We start from the raw sequence: 24,691 nt of genomic DNA on the forward strand, positions 1-24,691 counted from the left end.
TCTGTTTTGTGAAGCCATATTCATAGAAAATCCCCAAATCAACAATTAGGAGCATATGTAAATGTGCGATTACAGTTCTTTTTCTTCCATTGACAAGTTCCCCTTCCCGTGCCGTGGCGGCGCGGGGCGGTGCGGGCTCCCCGCGCCGGGCACTGCCCGGGAGCCGCCAGCCCGACGGCGCCCGCGCGCCGCTATCGCCGCCTCGCAGCCGATCACTGGGGGCCACTTTAACAACAAAGAACCTAAAGTCAATTGTTTCTCCAGTGAATGGGCGTCTGTTCTCAGCATATATTTACCCAGGCGTTCAGGGCAGATTTTTACCATTAAATTGGAGGCTGTAGAACATGGTTGTTGTACAAATATTTACATTAGTGCTGACCACAGCCTTATTGCGGCACTCGGAGAGAACAATATTGCCAGCTCCGTCACCCCGGTTTGGAGGCCCGAGTGTGGCTCTGGGCCCCAGAGCCGGAGCACCGCTCGCCCTGCCCGCACGTGGGGAGCAATAAGCTAATTCCATCGGACATGAGCCGGCGCACGGCATTTCCATCAGGCCCCACCGTGCCACAGTTTTAGGGCGCAAAAACAAATGCCCATTTTTTGTTTCGTGGAAACCAGGATGCGCACTGTGTGTTATTTGGGGTCTCCTCTCAAACAGGCAGTTTGCTCAGCAAGTGTTCCCAGCCCATTAAATATGACTAAACTAAATAAGAACTTGAGTCTGGAGCCCCACGAAACACAGACATGTGGCTCAGCAGCGAGGACATCATGCCATCATGCAGCGAGGTGATGTCGCTTGCGCCTCTCCAAAATATTAGAGATTTAAAAGTTACATAACAATCTCGGTGATTAAACAGCAGCTGTTATGATAATCACTCAGTAAAAGGAAATGGATTTGTTTAATGTTAGCAACTACAATATTATTAGATGCTTGGTATATTGAAAGGAAGAAATACTTCCTTTCTTGAACACAAAACACCATAAATTTAGGTAAACCGAAATTAGTTCATGTAATACACTGACATCCAAGAATTTATGTATAAAGAGTCTATCATTTAATTTTCAGACATTCAATTTCTATACTTGGTCACAGTCAAAAGGTCAAGAACCAACAAGTCAATAAGTTCCCAAGCTCCATATCGATATCACGTCACTGCCCTAACAAGTGGAGGAGAAGAAAGAAATAATTCACAAAAAAATCCTCAGCTGCCTTTGGAGGGCAAATCTCCCCCAGTGTCCCACGCCAGTGCTGGGTACCCAAAGAGCCCCATCAGTGCCGAAACCTCCCCAGGCCTGTGGCACTGGAGCCAGTGGCACCGGCAGCACCCGGTGCCCACGCCCCAGCACCCACTCTGCTGTCCTCGGGCTTCCTTTCCCCTCTTCACCCAGTGCAACAGAAGAAAGAAATACGACGTAGAAAAACTGATAGTTCCCACTCTATTTGAATAACAAGTGAAATCCTAAAAATCCCTCCACTGCATGTTATTACCAAGTGTATCTCCAGGTTTTATAGTGACAGGACTGTGCTATAATTTCTGAGAAAACCTCAGCATAAAGCTCCATAAACCCAACCACTCCTGTAATGTATCACCTTATCTAGTGCACAATCATTTCCACAACTTTTCATGTTAGTATAATTTGTTCAAAAATGGTAATAAATACATCCTTGAAGTCAAATAAGAATCATTGCACAATCTACTGTAACTTGTTCTTACTAGTGACAGTCAATAATGATACCAGGATCTCGCACGAAAGAAAATAAGCAAACATTTGGGTGTTCCGTAATTACAAACCTCACTAAAAGCACGCTTCCTTCTTTAACCAACAAATATATGAAAGTGTGCTTGGCACAGCCTTTCGAGTGTGCCACCCTGCCTCGAACAACTAGTGCACAAGGAAAGCACCGACCCCCGGCGACGGGAGCAAACCTTCTCTTGCTGTACTGAGCAAACCAACCACTGAGGCATGAAACCCTGATATCCTTTAAGCACAGGCCTAACCGTGGAGTAAAAAAACATTCCTGATTAAAGCCAAGGAAAGAAGAAGTCTAAGGAAAGCTTAATTTCTTCATCTCCAGGAGGTAAGACTCATCTGCGGCCGAAGTAGAAAGAAGTGGATACTGTAAATACTGTTGATAGTTTACCTCTTACATAACAATTTTAATTAGACCCAACACTTGATAAAAATACTCCTTTTTAACACACAGTACCAACTCAACACAACTTTCACAAAAAACTGGATGGATAAAACTCCCATTTTAAAGGTAAGAGAAGCAAGCTCTTGCATTCACTTCCATGAGGCGGCGGCCGAGCTCAGGGTCTGCCCTACCGAGGTCACCACATCCCTCGTCACTCAAGGGGGAGGAGGTTTCTTCCCCAGTCAACAGCAGCATCAGGACTCAAACCAGCAATGCCAGGATTTCCTCTCCAGCATCGTCTTCTCCTGAAACAACACCATCAGGGGTCTACTGGAGCTGGGAAAGTTAAGGTCAGCTTCAGAACATTTTCATTACTTAGTTCTTTTGTTCAACAATCTGAAGCCCAAAATAAGCAGCTGGAGCCCAGCAACGCTTCCTTTTGCTGCCTGTGAGAACCGACTTTGCAGTGTCGGGTGATGTTTTGTTCCTTCCAGTATCAAAAAGGTTCACTATGACAACTAAAGTTCTGGATTATAAATTCCTGATGGGATTCTTTGGGCCAAGCTCTGGGGAACTGTGGGCGACCAGGGACATCATGCTTCCCATGAAAACTGCACTGGGGCCCCTTTGTTGCGGGCGAGCAGGGCGGTGGGCACCGAGGGCAGGGGACGGCGGGCAGGGACCCGCCATGCACGTGCCAGTTGTCCTGCGCTGACGTGAAAACCCCTGTGGCTCCGGGGAAACCGCTGTGGCTTGTGTCTCATGTGGTTCATGTTAAAAATTTCCCAACAGTGATAGACTTCAGCTGCCAGGATCAGGGAGAGCATGTGCATCCAGCATGAACGGCCCCCGCACGCAGCTCTGGGCCATTTTTTTATCCTTTTTCCTTTCTTTTAAATAACTATTGGGGCTCATAACAAGCACTGTCACTCCAGCACTGCTCCCCTGATTGACTTTGCGACAATGATCTGTAGAGGAGACGGGCACTCAAACAGCCACTCTGCTGCACTCATGCAAAGAGGACTAGAGAGGCTTGGGTTGGGTTTGCTTCGGGTTTATTTTTTCCTAAATTTTTGTTCAATTTACAGAATTACTTCTCTGATTTTTTTAAAAACAGTATTGTAAAAAGAAAACTAATCACAAAACTGTAGTAAAGCAACTCAGAGGCTGAGTGAAAGCCACACACACACACAAAAACACCAAACCTCAAAAAACAAAGGAAAATTTGAACTAAAACAGAACCTCTCATCTTTGAGCCATCCTGGAGCATCCTGCTACAGCAGAGGTCTCAGCACAGTGATCTTACGTATCATATATGCTCTAATAAATAGGTTCAATGAGTTGAGTTAAGGGCAGAGTTTAACTATTAACTCCAAATTCCCTCACTCTTATGGCTGTAAGTCAATCCCTTAATGTTACTTTAACACAATTTCTGACAGTTGAATAAAATCTATGGTCAATATTACAACCCCTTCCTTCCTAAACGAAGGAAAATACATGTGTGATTTGCATCAGAAATGGTGGGAAACGCTGTGGGTGAGGGGGGGTGACAAATGTCCACAGCCCCACTGGCCAGGAATCCGAGCCTTCCATTTGCCTTCAGCTGGCTGGGCCCTCATACCAATCCCTAAAACAGCAGAACTGGCAAAACTACCTCCACACAGGTACAGTTCTCAGCACAGGAGCTGTGAGCAGGCAGACGTTAGAATACAAAGCTGTAAGATATATCTAAAATAATCCCACAAAAATCAGATGACACAAAGAATTCTAATACTTTCCTTTTGTTAAGATACAGTAACTGAGAATACAATGAAATTCTTCATGTTCAGTATCTCCCATTAGATCAATTAATATTCAGAGAAAGGCTTTAACATGAAGTTTAAATAATCATAGAAGGAGAAAAAGAACCACCAATGTTCTAGAAGCTTCTCTAGACCTTTCAATCAATTTTATTTATATGCAAAACCAAGAGAAACTCAGAAAAAACAAAGCTCCTCCTGATGCTAAAGCTCTCAATTTACTGACAGGCAAATGGCTTCATGCTGCCACTTAATCTCATTTCTTGCATAATGCCCTCTAATTAGCATATCAAAGTGAATTAATACTTCTAGGGCATTAGCAATGGGAAAATCTGCTCCAGGCTTCACAATAGCAGTTAAGCAAGAGCCAAGAAATCCTCAAAAACACCACAAACCACTTTGCATTGCAAAACTGTTCAATTTATTTATCCTCTCTCTCTAAACACTTTTACCGCACACTGTTTTACTACTGTTCACCAAACAAAATGATAATTGCCAAAGTTACCAGCATCTGTAATGCCTGTTTAGAATCTTAATTTAGATTGTGTACTTGAAGCTCTCTAGATGCTTCCATTGACCCCGTCATACACCACAGGACATACTGGAAAACTGTTGTTCTTTTAAAAAATGCTGTCAGGATAATATTATTAAATAACCTTTTCCACTTACAATAAATGATTAAAAATTAAATAATCTATGACAAAGCCACCTGCTGGACAATGAGGAATGAGAGATTGGCTTTAAATGTTGATGCATGACTGAAGTATAGCAAAAGGGTTTGACCTGTAAACACATGATACAAACCCACCTCCCTTCCAGGTGATGGATTCGTATTACACGGGATATTCAGTGACTCACATTGTTACAGTCCCTGTCACTGTGCAACATGCACTGAACTGATCATTAACAAAAGAACGAAACACCTAAAAGAGCATAAAATTAGAGTAAGTGCGTAATGATTTTTACCGTTTGCTTTTATGCAAAACATGCTATTTTTATCCAATTCCTGACGCAGTAAACACGTTTGAGCTCTTACAATCAGAGATCACAGCTTTTCTCCTTTAAAAAATGTTTTCAGAATCTACATTCAATCACAGGTCACTTTGCAAAATATAAATTTACAAACAAGGTCTAAAAACCCCTGAAACTTCATCACCTTAGGGCTCTACATCAGTCTTTAAAAACAGAAAAAGAACATTGAGTGGAAAAAAAAAAAAAAACAAACCAAACACCCAAACCCTACCTCCAAACACCAGTACTCCCACCCTAAGCCCAGCAAGGGCCTGGAGCACCAAAGGAAGGCCAGTAACAAAGAGTAGAAGAAAATGCTGGGGGTCAGTGGGGTTCTCTGCATTTCTGTTTGCAACATGAAGAGGACAAAAAAGTACGGGAATAACAAAATAAATTACGCTGGCTATTTATCTGGTACTTCGAGCCTTCCTAAAGAATGCACGTCACTGAAAAACACCCAGTGTTCAAGGACCAGGCTGCATTACCTTTCCTATTTAATTCCCCGCTTCCTCCCCAGTCCCGGCAGCACGATGGAGGAGCTCTAATGTCCAGCTGAGCTGCACAATTCATCTGTTTGGCTGATGAACTACTCCAACTCTATAAAAGCATGAACTGTAAGAGCTGACAGAAACTTTAATAATTTATATTAAATATTGATGTGAATTATTTACTCCATTCACACTTAAAGCCAGGAATTGCCTACCAGAGAAAAGCAAACGTGACAAAAGGTCAACACGCTGGTGAGAAAAGGCAGGCGGTGTCAGGCATGTGTTATCTGAACCATGCTGATCACCTTGATAAGCGAAGAGCATTAAACATGACTGCTGAGCAAACAAACAAAGCATTCTTCTCAGGGTGTCAATCCCGGCACTCCGACAGCTCCAGCTAATTCCACCGCGACGCCGGGACGCGCAACTCCGCTCGGGGCTCCGCTGCTTTGGGCTCGCTCGCGCACGGATTCACATTCATTCCTGCTGTTCATAAAAATATTCATCGAACCATCATGTGCACGATGTGCAAGGAATTGAAAAACAGCCTAAAATCTGAGGGCAGATCCAGACCGGACTGCCACGCGCTCCGCTCCGTAATTATTAATACAGCCTTCATTCAGATTTAAATATTGCGTTGCATTTGTAACAATTTAGAATGTCTAATTCTGCTTATATTTGTCTACGGTAGACTGCAAATATCATTATATTAATGTTTCACACAAATCAATGTTTAAATTGAAAAAAGACAGCATAATATCCATATCATACAACTTTTCCATTGAAAGCTGCAGGAACAGAGCTTGATAAATGTGTTAAATCCTGTAAAAAAAAAAAAAAAAAGAGGACTGTTTTGCATTCCCTACATGCCATGATAATAATTTATCTCTGAATGCAAAAATTCCTTAACTTACAACAAGCATCCTAAAATACACCACATGGTAACTGCTATAATTTGGTATTTTCAGATAAGCAAGCAAATGTGTTGAATTAAAAGATAAATGGAAGGACATGAAAGACAGCTATTAAATAAAATAAAACAAAATAAATCCCTGCTCTTGGTTAAATTAGTATTGACAAGTAGGGCCAAATTTATCCTCTACAGAGGGGGGAAAAATATCTCTGGAACCACTAATCCCAGTACTCAAGGTGAAGATGGATATTTAAATGCAGCAAGGAGCACCAGCAACGGGAAGCACTAAAGGTAGGTGCAGTCTCAGGTTCTGTGAGACAAAACACCACGAATTTCTCTGATGCCCGTAATCACCAAATTGCCATTTTCTCAACTAGAGAAGCGCCCTGGTAGAGATCCACAAAAGAACCAGGCTGCTGATAATGAATGTGTTGGAAACAGATGACCAAACGACAATCAAGACACTTTATTCAATTTATTTTTTCCTAGTAGGACATTTATGAAGAAAAGCAACGTCATTGCCATAAGGACAGCGCAAACGACCAAACGTTCTGCTGCATGGCATCATTTGTAATACATCTGCTGGCAATTAAAAAAAAGACATTCAAAAGTACAACCACTGGGTCAGAGACAAACCTTGGTACTGAAGCACAAGATGGGAAGCAAAAGCTAAACAATTTAAGCTGAGCTGGACGCACATAAACACACAGCACTCACTTCTTCAGGTAGTCAGGGAACAACAAAATATGTATTTAGCAGCCTGGAAAAAAAAACCAGGACTGCACATAAATATCTTAAACAGCTAAAGTGAGTAACAATAACATCACAGCTGATATTTAGAAAATAGCCAAAATGCACACACACACGCACACACACACATATATACGTATGCTATCAGTGCCATTTCATTGTTCCATCGGAATCCTCTCGTGTTCCGGCAGGATTCCGGGTTATAGTGTATTACTGAGAGTTGTTGGCATTAAACAACAGTTTACAAACGCTGAAAAGTTGAAATTTGTGCAGTGCAAGGGCAGAGTACTGTGCGTGGCTTTTTACAACCCCATGGTGCCGACAGGGGTTAACACTTTCCAACTCTGCCGGAGCCACGCAAAGCCAGCGCTGCTCCAAGGAGTCCCCTCGCCGCGGGTTACAGCCTCTGCAGCATATTGACAAGGGGCGTTCCTGGCGAGTTGGGCCATGTCATCAATAAGGAGCTTTGCAGCGAGGCAGGGCCCGATGCAGCCCTTTAATCACAAGGACGGCAGCGCACGGCTATTTACAGTTGTAGCAATAAAAATAAAGGTAGCTTACACGGGAACAGCGAGGAATTAACCCCGTGGCTAACACACGATTTGTCTGGTTTTCAGAGCTTTTTTATTCATTCTTTGAAACAAACATCTATGCAAGGGGAGAACGTTCTTAATGAACATTTTCATCCTCTCTCTTTAGACATAAAAAATAGTTGCAGCAGCCCGAGCAGCCGAGCAGGCCTTTTGCTTCCCCTGCGGACACCTCCTGCAGTCGAGAAGTTCATTAAGTTTTATGATCTTCCCAAGTCAGTCCTGCTTATAAGCCTCACAAAGGCCACAAATCTGGCAAACCATCATGTATGCCATTAGGCTTTACTAGGAAATGAATGCTATTTAGGGGTGGTGGTGACAGTAAATTCGGGGTTGGTTGGCAGCTATCATTGTTGCTGCTGGACTTAGGGAAATAAATAAATAAGTAACTGTAGATGTGCACACGGTTATGCACATGAATTCAGACATTTTTATAAACGTGTGATCGCGTCTCTACAAATGACTTTTAAAGACAAAAACCCAAATCATCTATCAATGCAGTCTAGGACCTAATAATATGTTGTTCCATTGGGAAATAATTGCAATTCCCTAAGACATTTTAAGACTACAAGAATTAATATATTTTCACTTCTTTCTCCGTAAGAATAACCAGGACTCCAGGTAGGGCAACATCCTGGGGGAAGCTTAATAAAATCACCAATCTGAAGGTGTTTTAGTCAGTAAAAAAGAGCTATTAAAAAAATCAAAGAATGGTGCAAATCAGTTTTTGATTCCTCCTGGCAAGACATGAGGAAACGGACTGTGACACAGGTATGCAACAGATGTGAGCGTGTGCTGTGAAGGCAACTTCACCGCTCCCAGTGACACCTCAGAGAGAGGGTAAAGCACAACCAAACAGAGTCACTAGGTCCTGACTTGCTTATCTTCCTATTTTATTGGAGGGGCTTCAGTAGAACTTAGGTATAATTTTTCTTTGAACTAATTAAAGCCAGAGGTGGCAGTTTCTTTATGAGCACCGTGCTACCTTGTGGTTGCCTCTCAGAATACACACAGCTATTAATAGCTGTAAAGCACTTAAATGTATTATGCAGCACTTTTGAAAATGTTAAAATGTTAAAAAAGAAATGTCAGGCTAAATTCAGTAACTCAGTGATTTGCTTTGTACATGGTAAATACCTCACAGGGAGAAAAAATAAAAATCTTCAGCTCCTGACCCTGTGTGAAGCTTTCAGAAATAAGATGCATCCATTAACCCTTGCTGGGAAGTGACAGAGTGGCTCCATGTAAACTGAGGATTCCTCCTTGTGCTCTCTCCCAGCCAGTCCCACAAAGTCCTCACTGACTGTACTGAAAACTACTAAAATGCAAATAAATACATAATTCAATATAAAAATTACTTAAATACCACATGACTTGTTTCCAAACAGACATGACTGCTAGGCTGCAGCCTCCCTCCTCACCTCTCGGAAGAAGACAGTGATAAAGCCATCACGGCAATTCCCACAACCAGGTAAACTTTGGTTCTGATCAGGAAGAATTAAACGCTGGCACATGACCCCATTGGAGGCAGGTTTAAGCACTCGGACCACAAGACAGTGCAGAGCCCTAAGGGGAGAGGGGACACCTCTGCTTTAGCTGCATCTCAGTCCCTTCCTCGTGCTTCCAGTTTAGAATTGTTTGAGCCGTTCCCTCCCAGAACAGCTTCCACAAAACAGGCTACAATTTATTTTCACATTTTCTTTGCTTTAGCACACTAACTAAAGCTTGCACAGACATTTCACCTCAACTGGGAGACCCTGAGTGAAGGTCCCCTTCTGGGAAGAGTTTTTGGTGGAGGTGTGGATCCATCTCCATCAATCACTCAGAGCATTAATCGTGTCCCTCCCGTGCTGCGGGGCTGGCAGGAGCTTGCCTTTGAGCAGGCAGACGCCTTCACTCTTCGCTGATTCTCAGCAATATCACAAAAGAGAGATAACTCGAAAACTTGCTGGAGTTCTAGCAGCACAAATGCAGGATCCCAACTTACAAGTTATCACTGAAACACCTCGAAAGGTTTCAGACCACAGAGCCCCTTGTCAGGCTCCCCCTCGCCTGCAAGACGGCGGCGGCCTCACAAACACCCTGTGCCAGTAATCCCGCTGCTGAAAGGACTCGGGTTTTCTTCGCAGCTCACCTCTGACATGTGGCTGACTACACTTGCCTTTCAAAACACTGAGGCTAAGCCCTCTGCAAATAAAGTGACCGCGGGACCTACGCCTGCCTCCTTAATTGAAATGTGCCTCCTGCAAATGTCTGAACACCGAGGGCAGGTTGCTTTCCGGCTCCAGAGCAGGACGGGCAAAGAAGTTTAGGGAAAGGCAGGAAATAAACACAAGCCAAAGGACAGAAAGGGGTTACGAGCCGACCGAGGCGGAACGTAGGTAGGTGGGAAGGGAGAGGGATCATTCCCCTTATCCCGGGTAATATAATGCAACATAAAGCAGAATCAATCTTAATATTCACAACACAGTCAATACCCTAGTGCTTAGCTGTCAGCAGGAACTGAAGTGGATCCCCGGTAGCAAAGAAACCCTTGGACGTAAAGCACCATAATTCACAGAGAACCGCTCACTCCGGGCTCCACAGCTCAGATTTGCAATGATTTCACGTTGGGTTGTTTTCGTCCAGTTTTATTTTTTCAGTGTGGAATTAAGCAGAACGTTATTGAGTATCACAGAGAGCTAAAAACCCAGGCAATGGCTTTAGCTATATCTGAAAAAATGGCTATTCACTTTTAAATCCAGGTCATAATAAATGTTTTTGTTATTGTTAAATGTTCTTACTATTGTTAAATATTCTTATTCTCATTAAATATTATTCTCACTAACTGTCCTTATTCTCATAATACAAAGCAGAATACTTTGCAAATGTTCTTCTTTAAACAAACAAAAAAAATTTCCATAAATTCAGTTATGTGAAAAAATTGCAAAAAATCTCCTAAAATGCCCACAAGAAAAGCACGGAATTTTATTCCTGTCGCGTTAATGTAGACGAAAAAAAAAATTGTACTTTTGAGATGATTTTTGAGAATTTTGGCGTTTAAAAGCACAGCGCCCGAGAGGCGCCGGAGCAGCGCCGGGCACAGTAGCGGGGTCGGGGCGCCCACGGCGGGGCCGCCGCGGGCTCGGCTCGGCGCCCCCGCCCCTCACAAAGCTCACGGTCCGGTCCCGGGGTTAAAACCCACGGTCACACCGCCCCGGCAAGTCTTTCACACACCGTCTGACGGTAACACGGCAGCGCGGGCGCTCCGGGGCCTCGGGGGCCGCGAGGGGGGACCCCCGCGCCATTCCACGGCGCTCCCGGCGCCTCAGGAGCCGCCGAGCGCCCCCGGCCCCGCGGGGCTGCCCCGGCCCGGCCCCCGCCCCCGGCGGCGGCGCGAGGGGCGCCCGGGCCCGGCGCGCCGCGAGGCAGGAGCGCTAAGATGGCTGCGGCGGCGGCGGCGCGGGCGGCCCGTACCTGTTTTCTCCTTGATCTCGCAGAGGACGCTGAACAGGGCGGGTTTCATCCTGTGGCAGTTCAGGGCGTGTTTCCTGCAAGAGAGCACAGGACAAGCGGTTAGCGCCGGGCTCCAGCAACATGGCGCCTTCCCGAGCCCCGCGCCGGGGCCGCTCGCCCCCCGGCCGGGGGTCCCGGGGCCGCGGGCAGCGAGAGCCGGCCGGAACCTCCCTCATCCCGCTTCACTTTTATGCGGAATTATCTTTGTGCAAACACCGCCCGAACGAGGGGGGAAAACCACCCCCCTTGTCCCCGTCCTGCGATATTAGAACTGATTTATTAAGGAGATTGGGCGGGGGGGGGGGAGGGGGGGGGTGGAAGGTGTACAGAGTTAACATTGTTTTTGTATTTATTGTGATTTAATACAGCCAGGGTTTGGTTTGGGTTTTATTCACACACACACACCCTCTCCTGCAGCAATATCTGGTCAGATTTATAATTCATCTGCTGCCACTTTGAGACAAGAAAAGAAAGAAAGAGACAAAGTTGTACTTTGAGGGATGGCCGGACAGACAGACGGATGGACGGCGGCAATAAGGCCGGTATCCACCGGACAGTGTCCAGCGGGAACGGGCAGGGATCAGCCACAGCCTCCCGTGCACCACAGTGACGGCAGAACCATCGCATACTTCTACATTTATTATATCTATATTTTCCTTAAGGAAAGAAATAATTAAATAGCAACTTGGCTCTGCCTTGGCTGCTGGTAATTTCCCTTACGGCCCCAAGAAGTTGCTCTTAATTGTGAGACTCCGGGTCTCTGCAGAGGAGCAGGAAGGAGAGAAACAAAAACCACACACACACACCAAAAATAATTTTTAAAAAAGAATAATAATAGTAATAATAATTTTTAAAAAAGACAAGGTTTAATTAGACGAAACCAACTTTGCTTGTGCCTCATCCAGGCTTTGGTCAGTGATGGTCATGATCTGATGGAGGATGTCGCCGATGTCCTGCTTCCTGCCGTCGCCGTCAGCCCCTTCGTGTCCGTGGGGAGGCGGCAGGGCCATGCCCCCCTGCACCGAGTGCCCGGCCAGGTTCACGCCGGCCAGAGTCTGCAGCATCCTGGACTGATCGTCCATGGCTCCGGGCCGGGCCGCGCTCCGGGCGGTCACGGCAGCGCCTGCCCCGCTCAGTCCCAGTGCCGCGCTCCTGACCGCGCTCTGCACACACACCACAAAAAAGGAAAAAAAAAAAAAAAAAAAAAAAAAGCCAAACAAAACAGTAACAACAAAAAAAAAAATGTAGTATTTGTGTTTTGACCGGATCTCAGCTGTTTATTCCACTCTCTTCTCCTTCCCAGGGCAGTAAATCACTCTCTTCTTTAGTTACAATCTTCTTTCATCATCATCATATTGGTGCCTCGGATAAATGAGCTGAGCAGATTTCTGTGAGGTTTTCCTGGTACAATCTTCCTCCAAAGCTTTTTTTTCCTCCTTTTTTATTTTTTATTGTTGCTTTTTATGTCTTTCCCCACTTGTCCAAAAATCTTCTTTGCAAAAAGGCAAAATTAAAAAAAAAAAAATTAAATACAAAATCAAAAAAACTCGCTTTCAAATCCTTCAGAAGTTGGGAGGGTGCAAACAGCAAAAACCACAACAAACCAGCGAACACCCCCACCCCCAAATTGCAACATAAAAAAGCCAAGAAAACACAATCACAGAGGGAAAAAAAAAATTAATCGCCCTCCCCCCCAAATAACAAACGATCCCAAGTCTGTGCACGGGGGTGAGACAGCAGCAATCAAAAGTTTGAACTTGTGCAAAGAAAACAGCGGAAATAACGGGGAAAGAACTGTAAAAAAATTAATTACACACTCTCTGCAAAGCAATGTGCAAAAATATCGGCCCGCCGGAATTTATGAGCCCCGCGCCCGGTGCCCGCGCGTGTTTTATGTTGTTTGATGGCCGCTCCGGTGAGGGATTGACAGGCTGCCAACGCCACTCACTCACCGCAGACGTGTCACCCTGTGAAGGAGCCGAGCGGCGCGCGAGAGGGAGCGGAGCGCCGGCCCCGCCCCGCCCCGGCCCCGGCCCCGCCCCGGCCCGCCCCGGGCCCGCCCCACCGGGCGTTCCCGCCCCGCCCCGCCCCGCGCGGGGCCCCGCCCGCCCCGGTCCGCGCGCGCGTCCCTCCCGCCGGGCCCAGCGGCGCCCGCGCTCCCGGGGCGGGCGGGAGGCGGCGGCCTCGTGCGGGAGCGACGGGCGCGGCGGCCAACCGCTGCGCGGGGGGGGCGGGCGCTGGCGGGGACATTGGCCAATCAGCGCACTCGGGGAGGTGCCGTGCCCTCCTGCCCCACCTTGGGCCCCGCCCCCCGACTGAGGAACTTGTGATTGGGCCGTTCGAACGGCCACGGGGGCGGGGCGAGCGGCCCGGGCCCCGCCCCCGTTGCCGCGGTGACGGCGGGCCCAGGGGCGCGGGTCCCGCCGGGCCGGGCCCGGTGCCGCGCGGAGCTCCCGGGAGCCCGCGGGAGGCCGCGCTTAGTCCGGGCCTGGGAGCTTCGGCCGTGCGATGGAGCCCAGGCGCCGGATGCACCGTCCCGGGCCGGTCCGTCGTGGCCCGTGGCTTGAGTGTGTCCCCGCGAAGAAGCCGCGGGACAGAACAGGAGCCTTTGGCACAGCCGGCTTGGCTCAGGCCGTGCGTGACCGGAGCTAATTTCAAATTATCTTTCTGTAAATCTGCACAGACCCGCGGAAATGGGAAGAGAAAAAAGCGCAGGCACCAAGGGTAATTGCGACTTCATTCTCTCAGGAGGTTACCTGTAGATCGTTGCCACCCCTCAGATTGTCCTGACGTGGAACACTCCCCCCCTTTCACTCCAACTGCCTTCAATCCTGGTCCATTTTGTTGGTGTCTAACACAACTGTCCCCATAGAGAGCTCTTAGGGAAACCCTCCGTAGGTGCAATGAAATTACACAGTGGCAATTAAAATGATCCTTAATTTGCTCTCTGTGCTCTGTCTGTGATGGACAATCTCAGTGGAGTCATGTCCAAACTCAGCCCTCCTGCTCATCTAACCTTCCCGGTACTCTGGTTAACGCCTTCGGCTTGGCATGGGTCAAGCAGAGCTCCCCGCTCCTCCCAATCCCAGCTGGCATCGCCATCCCCACACCTTCCCTTTGGCCCTGGATGTCGCTGTGTGATCTGGACCCCTGTATCCAGCTTGCCGGGGTCATGTGTGGCTGGTGCGGATGGAGATGGCTCCTGGTCAACAAATCCGTGGTCCCACTGTCCCCCCATGCAATTAGCAAATTCATTCACGTTTCAATTACTTTACATCTTAATTACTCCACCATTGTCTGTCTTGAGCCAATGAGTTTTCAGGGTCATCCAGTTTTACTAAGAATGCTGCTCCAAAGGCATTTTTAAATTGGTATTATTGTGAATATTTCACAGATGCATTTGCATTTGCCCCCTGAGGGTGAAGTCTCACGGATGCAATGGGCATTTCCCCTAGCACCTGACCTTGCCAAACGGGACAGTGCTCCCTGACCAGCCCCAGGCTCACCTCACCCTGCAGGGACCTGCTGAGCCTCGCCACATCAGTGGAAAGCTGCTGTGCTGGGTGAGTTTTTGTGCTGTTTTAGGAGGCTGAGTCCAGTCACTTCAGAGCTCTGGGCTCTGCCAGCAGCAGCCAGGCACCCCCTGTGACATGCCCTGTGCTAGGGCAGCTCCAGCTCCTGCCCTCACTCCCCACTGTTGCCAGTCACTGGTACCTGCTTCTCACAGGCCCTTGGTGGCACTTGTGCCGCGCTGTTCGTTGTCCTTCTCAAAGGCAGCTGTTTCTTGATGTGTGCAACTGCTGAGACTGCCAGGTTAGGCTTTCCTCAGGGATTAACAAATCTCCTTACTTCTACAGGAAATTGTGGAGGCTGCACCAGCAAGTCTGGAAAGGTGGCAGGGACACACGGCCAACAGGCCAGGAACAGACACCACGAGGAAAAGGAACCCTGGGAACATCTAGGAAAACCTGCAGCTCCAGGAGGCCAAATGTGTGAGGTGCGGACCGAGGGTGGCTGGGCTCCCCTGCTCGCCCAGGCAGCCGTGTGGAGACAGCCCCGGATCGCCCGAGCACCGGGATAACCCGCGGGTGCTGCTCATGGCTTTGGGCAGCGTTGTGACAGTGGTTAACGTTTATCCCCTTTGTGTTTGTACACCGAGCGCTACCTGGGTGCTTTGGTTTAAAACTACTAAATAAATACAAACGTCACCGTGTTTTTAGCAAGAAATTGGAAATAAAACTGGTGCAATCCCCATCAGAAAAGCCTCCTGTGTGTTGCCGTGCGGCACCGGCGAGCGCTGCAACGCCGCGGGTATCGCCGGTACCAACCCGGTACATCACCGGCTTGGTGGCTGTGCCCAGCGGAGCCCGTGGCTCGCTGCCGTGCCCGCGGCAGCCGCGCCCGGCCCCGGCCACTCCGCGCTCCCGGCGCCGCCGCCCCGCCCGTTCCGCGCCGTCACTTCCGCGGCCGCGGCGCTTCCGGGTCGCGCGCGGCCCCGCGCCCGCTCCGCCGGACCCGGACCCGGAAGCGGCTGCGCGGCCCCGGAGCGGCGGCGGCGGCGCCGGTAAGTGCGGGGCGGGGGGGGAGGTCGGGGCTGCGGCCGCGGCTCCCGGGGCTGCCCGCGCTGTCAGCCCCTCCCGGGGCCGCCGGGGACCCCCGCGGGATGCCGTGACCGGCGGCAGGGGCTGTCAGCCCGCCCGGGCCACGGCTCGGGGGGACCGAGGCTTCCCCGGTGCGCAGACGGGGCCGCTCCCGCGGGGTCCGGGGCGCCTCTCCCGGCGGCGGGGCGAGAGCAGCCCATCGCGGGGCAAGCGGAGCGGGTCAGGCGAGCGTCGGCCGGCGATGGGTGCCGGGGAGCAGGTGAGTGCGGCGGGAGCGTCAGAGCGGCACGGGTCCGGCAGGAATCCCCGCGCTGCCCTGCGGATGTCCGCGCCCCGTGGCGAGCGGGAGGCCCACAGGTGCCCAGGCATCCCTGGTCAGGTGCCAGTCACTCCATCCAAAAGGCCCGTCACACGCCCCGTGTCCCTGTCACACGGCCCCGGTGCCCGTGTCCCGGCTGCTCCTGCCGGCCGCAGGCAGGCTGTGCCCGCCCGGCGCTGCCTTCAGCAGGGTCACACCCAAATGCCTTGCTGCATGGGGCTCTCGTTTCTGCACCTGCTTGCCGGTGCCACCGGAACTGTGAACACCACAGGAGCAGTGGGGGAGCGGGAAAGGTGTCCAGGAGGCACAGCAGTGAGTTGATTTCCGTGCTAGTGGAAGTTTGGTGATTGACTAAACAGAGATGCCAGAGCCAAGCTTGGGTATCCTGAGTGTGTTCTGCACGATTTTAGGTGTCGGGGGATTATCAGGTTGATGCAAGACTAGGAATTAGACTCTCTCCGTTACTTTTCCAAATTCAGAACAGCTCCATTCACTGACACTTTTTTGGGTTAGATTAAAAATAAATTGAGATCAGCAGGTACGTATAGACTTGTACAGAAATAACTGAAGCAGGGAGAACCAATTTAGTACATTTCTTTATCAGTTGTGTTTCAGGTCTCTGTTGTAACACCCTTCTCTCATCTGTTGGTTAAATTTTCACCCAGTTACAACAAGTAACAAATTAAAATAACAAATAACAAATGTTAAAATAACAAGTAACAGCTACATTCTTGTTGTGCATTTCCTTTGGATCAATGAAGGCCTCAGCAGGTGAAGCAGCCTGGCATGGCGGTCTGTGTTACGTGTTCTGTAGCACAAATTTTCCCAACCGTTTGAAGCTGTGAGCATGAAAAGCACACACCTGTATGGAAAGGTCAGTTATGGCACACATGGGACAGCAAATGAACAGTATACTGGTCACATCTCCATGTAGGAGCAGCCCATCTCCCATGTGGCTGCTCTTTTTGGAGATAACACAATCACTGAGGTTGGAAAAAACCTCTGAGACCATCAAGTCCAACCTCTGACCCACCACCACCTTGGCAACCAGACCAGAGCACTGAGTGCCACATCCAGTCATTCCTTGAACACCTCAGGGTTGGTTATTCCACCACCTCCCTGGGCAGCCCCTTCCAATGTTTGACAACCCTCTCTGTGAAGAAATACCTTTTGATATCCAAAATTCCTTCTGATGTCCAGGGGCAAATGACACTGGCTGAGAAACAGGGGTAGAGCTCAGGCTTCATTTCTTCCTGTTCAGGTGCTGGAAGGGGCAGGTTTGAGCTGTGGGGCGCAGGGGTGTGGGAGCAGAGCCCTGGTGGCACCCAGAGGGCCCTGGCGGGGGTGGCGGTGCTGCCGCGGTGTTGGTGACCGTGGTCTGGGACCTGCCGTGCCCCTGGGGCTGCCTCATGTGTTGTAGCAGCAGTTCTCGAGAGCTTTTCTGTTAGTGCCTCTGACACAGACCCCAAGCTGTGTTTTAATATTAACTCTGTGTGCGTGTGTGTGTGAGCTGAGGAGCTCCATCAAACTGTGATGCCTTGTTGTTCGCTGTCTGTCAGCTTTGTTCGTATCCAAGACAGCACAAGGGCAATCCCTACTTTGTTTCCTTATTGCCTGAAAAGTGTTGTATCTAAATCCATTATTCTGAAAGCAAAACAAAGCTCCTTGAATATGTTTTGTGTGCTCTTGAAAGAGACAGACCCAAAATTAAAAGCCAGAGGAACAGGGGATTCATCTTTTGTTGAAGAAATGTGAATCTGTCCAGTTCCATTTGACATAAAGTCCCAAAGGGGCTGAAGGTCTCGGGCGTTTTTAAGTAGGTCTGATCTTCATGAGCGTTTCTTAAGTCAGAAGCAGCTTGCATGCTGCTATATTATAAAAAATGAGATTATGATAATCTTTTTAATGCAATAAAAATATTTTCATGCACTCAAAAGTGGAATGGCAACAACTTAAAGAAACTGACAAAGACAAAAGTGTTTGTTTTGACAGATGCTGCTGTTTAAGGCACAAACCCCTGCCTGACACAGCACTGTCAGACCACCCTTTGTGGTGCTGGTGCAGAGCTGTGCAGCGGCTGTGCTGAGGGCCCTGGGCTGGCTGGACCTACAGCATGTCCCCAGGCTCTGTCCTGGGTCCAGGCAAGGCAGCTTCTGTGAGCCCAGAGACCTATGTGTATGTAAAACCCAAACAGAGTAGCATCTCTCAGCAGCAAACAGGGAAAAAGGTAAAATGATGAAGCTTTCTGCTTTGTTCAGTTTTTTTAAGATTGAAACTTGTTTAGGTATTTATAAAATTTACTAGGTTTTTTAGGCTCTTGAGTATCACACTGTTAATTGCAAAAATAGAAGTTCTAGTCTAATATTTGAGTAGTCCCAGCCTGTGCTTTCATTCTCCTGTCTACAACAAGATATTTTATTTATCACAGAATCCCAGAGTGGTTTGAGCTGGAAGGGAGCTCAAAGCCCATTTCATTCCACCTCCCTGCCATGGCAGGGACACCTCCCACTAGCCCAGGTTGCTCCGAGCCGTGTCCAGCCTGGCCTTGGACACTTCCAGGGATCCAGGGGCAGCCACAGCTGCTCTGGGCACCCTGTGCCAGGGCCTGCCCACCCTTACAAGGAAGAATTTCTTCCCAATATCCCGTCTATCCCTGCCCCCAGACCCTTGTATATAGTGTCTCTCCATCTTTCCTGTAGACTCCCTTCAGATGCTGGAAGGCTGCATTTAGGTCACTCCTGGGCCTTCTCTTCTCCAGGCTGAACAATCCCAATTCTCTCAGCCCTTCCTCATAGCAGAGGTGCTCCATCCCTCTAATCATCTTTGTGGCCTCTTCCGGACCTGCTCCAACAGGCTGATGTCCTTTAGGAATGTTCAAGCTCAGCAAATTGTCTGTAAAGCAATTTAGGCATATGAATGACAAAAAATACTCCATATAAAAGCACCTTTGTTGAAAGTGTTCCTTCCCAGCTTTCTGTGCAAAAGTCCCATCAGCTTCACCCTCTTCTGGACAGGGACTGCTGTTCCCCTGGAAAAGAGTGTTCAGCGGGAATAAAAGTAAAATGAATGTTATAATATGTTATTTACAAGGCACTCTGGTTTTGTTTTGTTATTTTAAAGCCAATGGCAGCTAAGCCTCAAAAATAAACTCAAATACTCAGATATTTTTTCTGGATTGTAATTCTCCCGCACGCGTGCTGTGAAATTGGGTCATGGGGGTTCCGGGGTTGTGGGTCATCCCAGTGTGACACTGCAGCTGTGGTGTGTGTCAGGGAATGCCTGCAGACAGCATGAAAAACCAAGCTTAATCAGAGACATTAAAAATTAAGCAAAGTGTTTGCACATATTTAGACGAGGCAAAGCCCAGGCAAGGCGCCGCGTCTCGGAGCGGCCTCGATCCCAGCATTCAGCACAATATCTGAATGAAAAATGACAACACTTTGTCATCTGTTCAAATTGATATTGCACTCTCGGCAGTGACAGCTGAAAAGGCCCACAGGTGCCATATAAAGAGGTGACCATGTTGTCATATTTCATTTAGGCATCCCTCTGCAAAGCCATAATTACCTAATTAGGTTGTTAATTAGGAGATTAGCATTTCACTATATTGATAGAATGCTCTTTGCAGGCACGAGTCTAGATACAGATTTGTCTGCCCTAATTTATAATCTCTACATTTTTTATACTTATTTATTTGCTTAAAATCTTGATGCAAAATTTCTCAGGTTAGCAGAGAACCAACTTGTCTGCAATTAAACAAAGGTTTGACAAGATCAGGAAAGAGAAGAGTGAATACTTCCCAAACATACCCCAATATTTTCACCCCCCTCTAAGCTCAGTAATTAAAATATCGGAATTGGTGTAATTTGCATCCTGATTAGTATGACAACAGAAGTATAGCCAAATTCCAAGGAATTCAGAAATACAGAGCTAATGCCAGATTGATTTACAGGTCTGGAAATGAACAAATAATTTGTTGGAAGTTGTGTGTAATGTAGTGTTTGCTCATCATAACTTCCCAATTCCAGTCTCTCTTGTGAGAGAGCCTCTTTATATGACTGTAAATGATTATTTCCTTTTTAATGATAGGACCAGAGTGTGAGTGACAGCTTCTGCAGATAAGTATTCACTATTAAATGCACTTGAGCTTTTGCTGAAACATAAACTTGAATGTTCATATATTGCAGTTCACTTCCCTTTATCCTGCCTGCCCAGGACCTGTCTGTGTTTGAGGGGGTTGATTATTTGTGCTGCTGCAAATGCAGATAACCAGAACCATTTCTTGTACAATTGCAGACAGAAGTTGACTGGGAAATTATTTCATATAACCTGAATCATAAATTTTGAAGTATGTTCATGCCGTCCTGTTCCTGCTTATATGATGTTGGGGGAAAAAAATCAATTTTTAATTCTAATCTGCCTATCTTTTTCATTAGTTTTTAAAGATCACTTTAAAGAGCTACAGTCAAGGAGGTGTTTGAGTACAGAGACTATGGAAGCCCTTGAATGATTACATGACCTGCAATGGTATATAATTTTTTCCAGCTTGCTGTGTTTTGAGTTTGTTAGTAATTCTCTTGGATCCAAGTTGTACCTTCCATAAGTTGTGTCTTTGGAAAATTTTTGTTAACTTTGAATAGGGCTTTAACTGTTTATTACTTCCTTAAGGAGGATAATAAATTTAAACATATTAAAAAAATAAAACCAACAAGCTACAGCTTTGCAGAACAGAAGGAAGGAAGGTTTTTTTCTCCCTGCTTCTCACTTCTTACTTCTATAATTTAGAGAGGAAGATACATTGCAGGAATTGGCTTGTGAGTTTTGTGGAGAATTTGGAACTGCTTTTAGCCCTTTGAACTGGAGGACTCTTCATTCCATTAAAATTGGTGGAACTTCAGAGTTGTTGCTCTTTCCTGCAGCAGAACATTTTTAGTTGCTGACAGCTTTCTCTGATTTTATTGTTTCTTGTAGCTTATTTAGAGGTCTGTGTATTTCAAAGCATGAAAGGCAAAAATACCAACCCTTCACGTGAGGAAAATATCTCCTGTAAGATGCCATGGAAAGGTGGCACTGGCTTGCCAGTTTGGGGACAGTGCCCTTCAGTCACAGATGTGCTGGTGGCACCACAGGGCATTTGGTGGAGCTGGGAGGTTCTGACCTGGAGTCTGTGAACTTAGAGGGACAGGTACAGGGTGTGAAGGTGCTTGTTGGCACTGGTGTCCCTTTGCCAAGCAAAATCCATAGTTCTGCTGGAAAGCGTGCCAGGAGCCTGCAGGAGGGAGCAGAGTGGGGCCCTGCCCCGCTGCTGGCAGGTGTGGAGGTGAGACACGGCTGCCCCAGCTCTCGTGCTGGCGTGGAGGTGTGACAGTGACGAGCCACCTTGTGCTGGGCAGTGAGAGCGAGGGATTTTGTCAAATTCAACTGCGTCTATTTAAAAAAAACCAGAAAATCCAATCCAAAATAACTGTGTTTTCCCCAAAGTAAGGAAAGCTGCGCTCGGCATTTTTCACGCTCAAGGTCAAACGTTTCCTCTGAAAACAGCAGTCAGCAGGGGCTGACACATGGTTGCAGTCCCACCAGTCAGTGGGTCCAGCACGGGAGCGTGGTTCCAGCTGAGCTGCTGCCGTCTGCGCTGGCACGTGGTGGGCAACGGGATGGATGGGAGGGATGGCAATCATGAGGTTTAGCTTGTCCTTTCCCCTAATCTCACACTTGCTTTGATATCTCGTTGTCACCTCATGTAGGTTAACATGCAGATACGATACTCTGTGTGGGGTGTTTGGTGGGGAAAGAGGAAAGCGAGACAATCTTTATTTAAATAATTGCAGTACATCAAGCAAGCAGGAGGGTCACAAGAACAGTTAACATGTTGTGATGATGAAGATGCCTCCCGAAATTCAGCTGTGTTCAGCTGTGTGTTTAAGGTACAGCCTGTATAGCTGCAGATCCTTTTCCAAGACCTTTGTGTCACCTCCTGGGAGCGGAATCGTTTGTTAGCGCGCTCTGCATTCCTCATTGTGTGCCGGGTTATGAATGAGGCTGATCTGCATAAAGCCCTGCTTCCCTCGCTGGGAGAGTCTATCGATGCCATAAATATAGCCGTGGGGTACTGGAAGAGGAATACTGCTGATAAAAATAGTAGACTGAGATGCAGCTGTCTGATTCTGCCACAAAGTTCCTGTGAATCCTGGCGAGACGTTCAGCCTCTTGATGGTGCAATTTGACATCTTTGGGGATGTTCTGTAACTGCACAAGGCTAATGGGGGGCTGTGCTCTCCAGGGGCCTCAGGGCATGGCAGAATCACAGTGATGGGGCCAAGGAGAAGGGGAGAGGGAGCATTCATTCCCGGGGTGTTGATCAGACAATGTGCAGAAAGTTAGATAGGTGAATCATAAAGATCAGGAAGAAAGTGAAGGTCTCTCTCCACGTGTGTGATGAATCACAGGTGTTTGCCAATCAGTAATTGCTGTCCACCTGTGTGATGAATCACAGGTGTTTGCCAATCAGTACAGCATTGAAACTCCAGCCTGTGTATCCCGTTGTACAGAAATACCAAACTCTAAAATTGTGGAGATTTTACATCGCTCTCTTTGGTTTTAGTGTTTGCACAGAGTATGTTTGACATAGCTGTCTGCATGTGGTTTATTCAATAGTAGAATATTATTTGTATATGCAAGTATTAGAAGAAGAGTTACTTTTTGTTTACGGTTAAAGAATGTATAAGAAGCCGATGCTCAGAAAGTCCCTGAATTCGTTAAATTCAGCTCCCCCATGAGGATGTGGTGATGCTGTGTGGGTGTAGGAGTGCAGAAGGGGTGTGCTGGCAGATCTCAGCAGATCTAGAAATTGATTTTGGATCTGTGATTTTGCTGGAACCTTCAAGGTGTTTGTGTAAAGGTTTGCAAAACTGAGCTTCGTTTCTCTTGAGTTCTTCTCTCTCACTGGAAGTCACTGTTCCTCAGAGCAGGTCTGTGCCCTGCTTTGCCTTTATCAAAGGGAGGAACTGGTTAGAATTCTGTAGGCTACAACTACTAAATATGGCATCAAAACCTGAATTTGGGGGTCTGAACTTTTTTTTTTTTAAGGATATTAATTGTTCAGAGAGTTTCCAGTTAGTATTAATGTATTGATAAATTAGTTTTAATGTATCTTTTTGAAAATTCTGAAGAAGAGGAAGTAAAAATATGTTTGTGTTAAACTTGTAGAATTTCCAGCACTTTCTCACTGTTCAGGTTTATGGGAAAAGCAGTTGCACATGTACAGTTGGGAAGAAGCTCGGCTGATTTAGCACACGAATGTTAATGGCAGGAAGTCGGGGTGCAGAGTATAAAGGTAAAACTCTCGCATCTGCTGTTACATGTTGTTAACTCCCTCAGCAGACATTAAATCATTTCAAGTACAATAATAGTGTGGGAGGTAAATTAACTAACCATTAACAATCTTATAAATACACAATTAACATGCCAACATTTATATGACACATTGATGGGGCAGCAGTAATTTTTGATGGGGAGTTTGCAGACCTTTTCGACGCCTGAGGCTGTTGCTTATTGAAACAAGTTTGCAGGTAAAGGTGGCCTTTCCTAATCAGTGAGTAGAAATAATTCAATTTAAAGAACATTCTCAACACATGTTTTGCAATGTCCATAAACTGTACTTGGTTGTGTCAGTGTTATCCCAGCCACACGATGCTGGTCACGCTGGTCAAAGCCCCAGACACACTGATGGCTGCCCTCGGGTGGGACATTTGCCTTGTGGCCTCTCCCTTGGAGGATGGCGAGAACCCCCTCAGGAGCAGCCCTACTTACTTTGATGGGAAGAGTGAGAAAATTAAACCGGAGTGTGGAGTTGCCGTGCTGCCGAGGCTGGCAGGAGCCTCTGGAGATCCCGTCCAAACTCACACTCACACGTGCAGCTCTGTAGCCGGGTTAAAGTGGTTCTCTGATTGAAAAGCAGTGAGGATTTCGAACTTCTGGAATTTACATCTAGTCTTGCCCTATGTGTGAGCTCAGTCCGAGCCCCCTCAGGTGGAGGTGTCCCCGTGGCTCCAGCTGCTGCTCACTGATGGACTCGCTGCGTCAACAGGAATTTTTTTTTTTTTTTCTTTTTAGGTTGTATTCGGCAGGTCATTTTTTGATCCAGCTCACCTCACAGCTCCACTGCCAGCTTTGGGAGGTGGTGGAATTCCTGGAGCAGGGCCAGGCAGGGCATGGAGTTGCCCCTTTCAGTGTCAGCCCAGGCTTGAATTAGATTGACATAACTACAAATCCACAGCTACAGAAAAAGCAGATAACGACGTGACCGTGGTTTGGGTTTTGTGGTTTGGGGTTTTCTCATTTTCCTTTTTGCCCTCTACTTTGTTTCAAAAGGCCACTTGAGTGCTCTGAATGAAATATCTTAGGTAAGTGGCAATTACTGTTCTTAAAGTGCTTTAGAGCTCAGGCATGTGGTATTTGGTCACAGAGCTTTCTGTGTTACAGCAGTTGCCCTGTGTGAAGCACCATGCAGCAGCAGATGTTCAATATTCTGCCCTGAGACACTAATCTCTTCATGTTTCAAGTTTTTCCTGGAAATACAAAACCTGAAG

The 24,691-nt window shown here is 47.4% G+C and overlaps 2 protein-coding genes and 1 long non-coding RNA gene across 10 annotated transcripts in view; 2 read left to right on the top strand and 1 right to left on the bottom strand.

Moving 5' to 3' along the window:
- PBX3 (PBX homeobox 3) overlaps positions 1-13,207 on the bottom strand; it is a 103,741-nt gene extending 90,534 nt beyond the window's left edge. For 2 of the 6 annotated variants that reach the window (XM_032131147.1, XM_032131142.1), the window contains exons 1-2: positions 12,069-13,201; positions 11,145-11,218 (exon numbers count right to left, since the gene is read on the bottom strand). In XM_032131147.1, coding sequence (XP_031987038.1) covers positions 11,145-11,218; positions 12,069-12,265 — 271 coding nt within the window. In that variant the 5' untranslated portion in view covers positions 12,266-13,201. Of the gene's footprint in view, positions 1-11,144; positions 11,219-12,068 lie in introns of all 6 variants that reach the window. The other 4 variants (XM_032131144.1, XM_032131143.1, XM_032131145.1 and 1 more) reach the window with 4 other exon arrangements.
- Positions 13,208-13,602: 395 nt separating this feature from the next.
- LOC116454485 lies at positions 13,603-15,440 on the top strand. The gene is made up of 3 exons (XR_004244119.1): positions 13,603-13,907; positions 14,578-14,746; positions 15,041-15,440. It is a non-coding gene; the product is annotated as an uncharacterized LOC116454485 (long non-coding RNA).
- A 252-nt stretch (positions 15,441-15,692) lies between these two features.
- MAPKAP1 (MAPK associated protein 1) overlaps positions 15,693-24,691 on the top strand; it is an 84,373-nt gene continuing 75,374 nt past the window's right edge. For 2 of the 3 annotated variants that reach the window (XM_032131148.1, XM_032131151.1), the window contains exon 1: positions 15,693-15,747. The gene's annotated coding sequence lies outside the window, so the exon portion shown is untranslated. Of the gene's footprint in view, positions 15,748-15,962; positions 16,044-24,691 lie in introns of those variants that run through there. The other variant, XM_032131149.1, reaches the window with a different exon arrangement.

This window comes from Corvus moneduloides, chromosome 21 (genome assembly GCF_009650955.1).
Source record: "Corvus moneduloides isolate bCorMon1 chromosome 21, bCorMon1.pri, whole genome shotgun sequence".
Taxonomy (NCBI): Eukaryota; Metazoa; Chordata; class Aves; order Passeriformes; family Corvidae; genus Corvus; species Corvus moneduloides.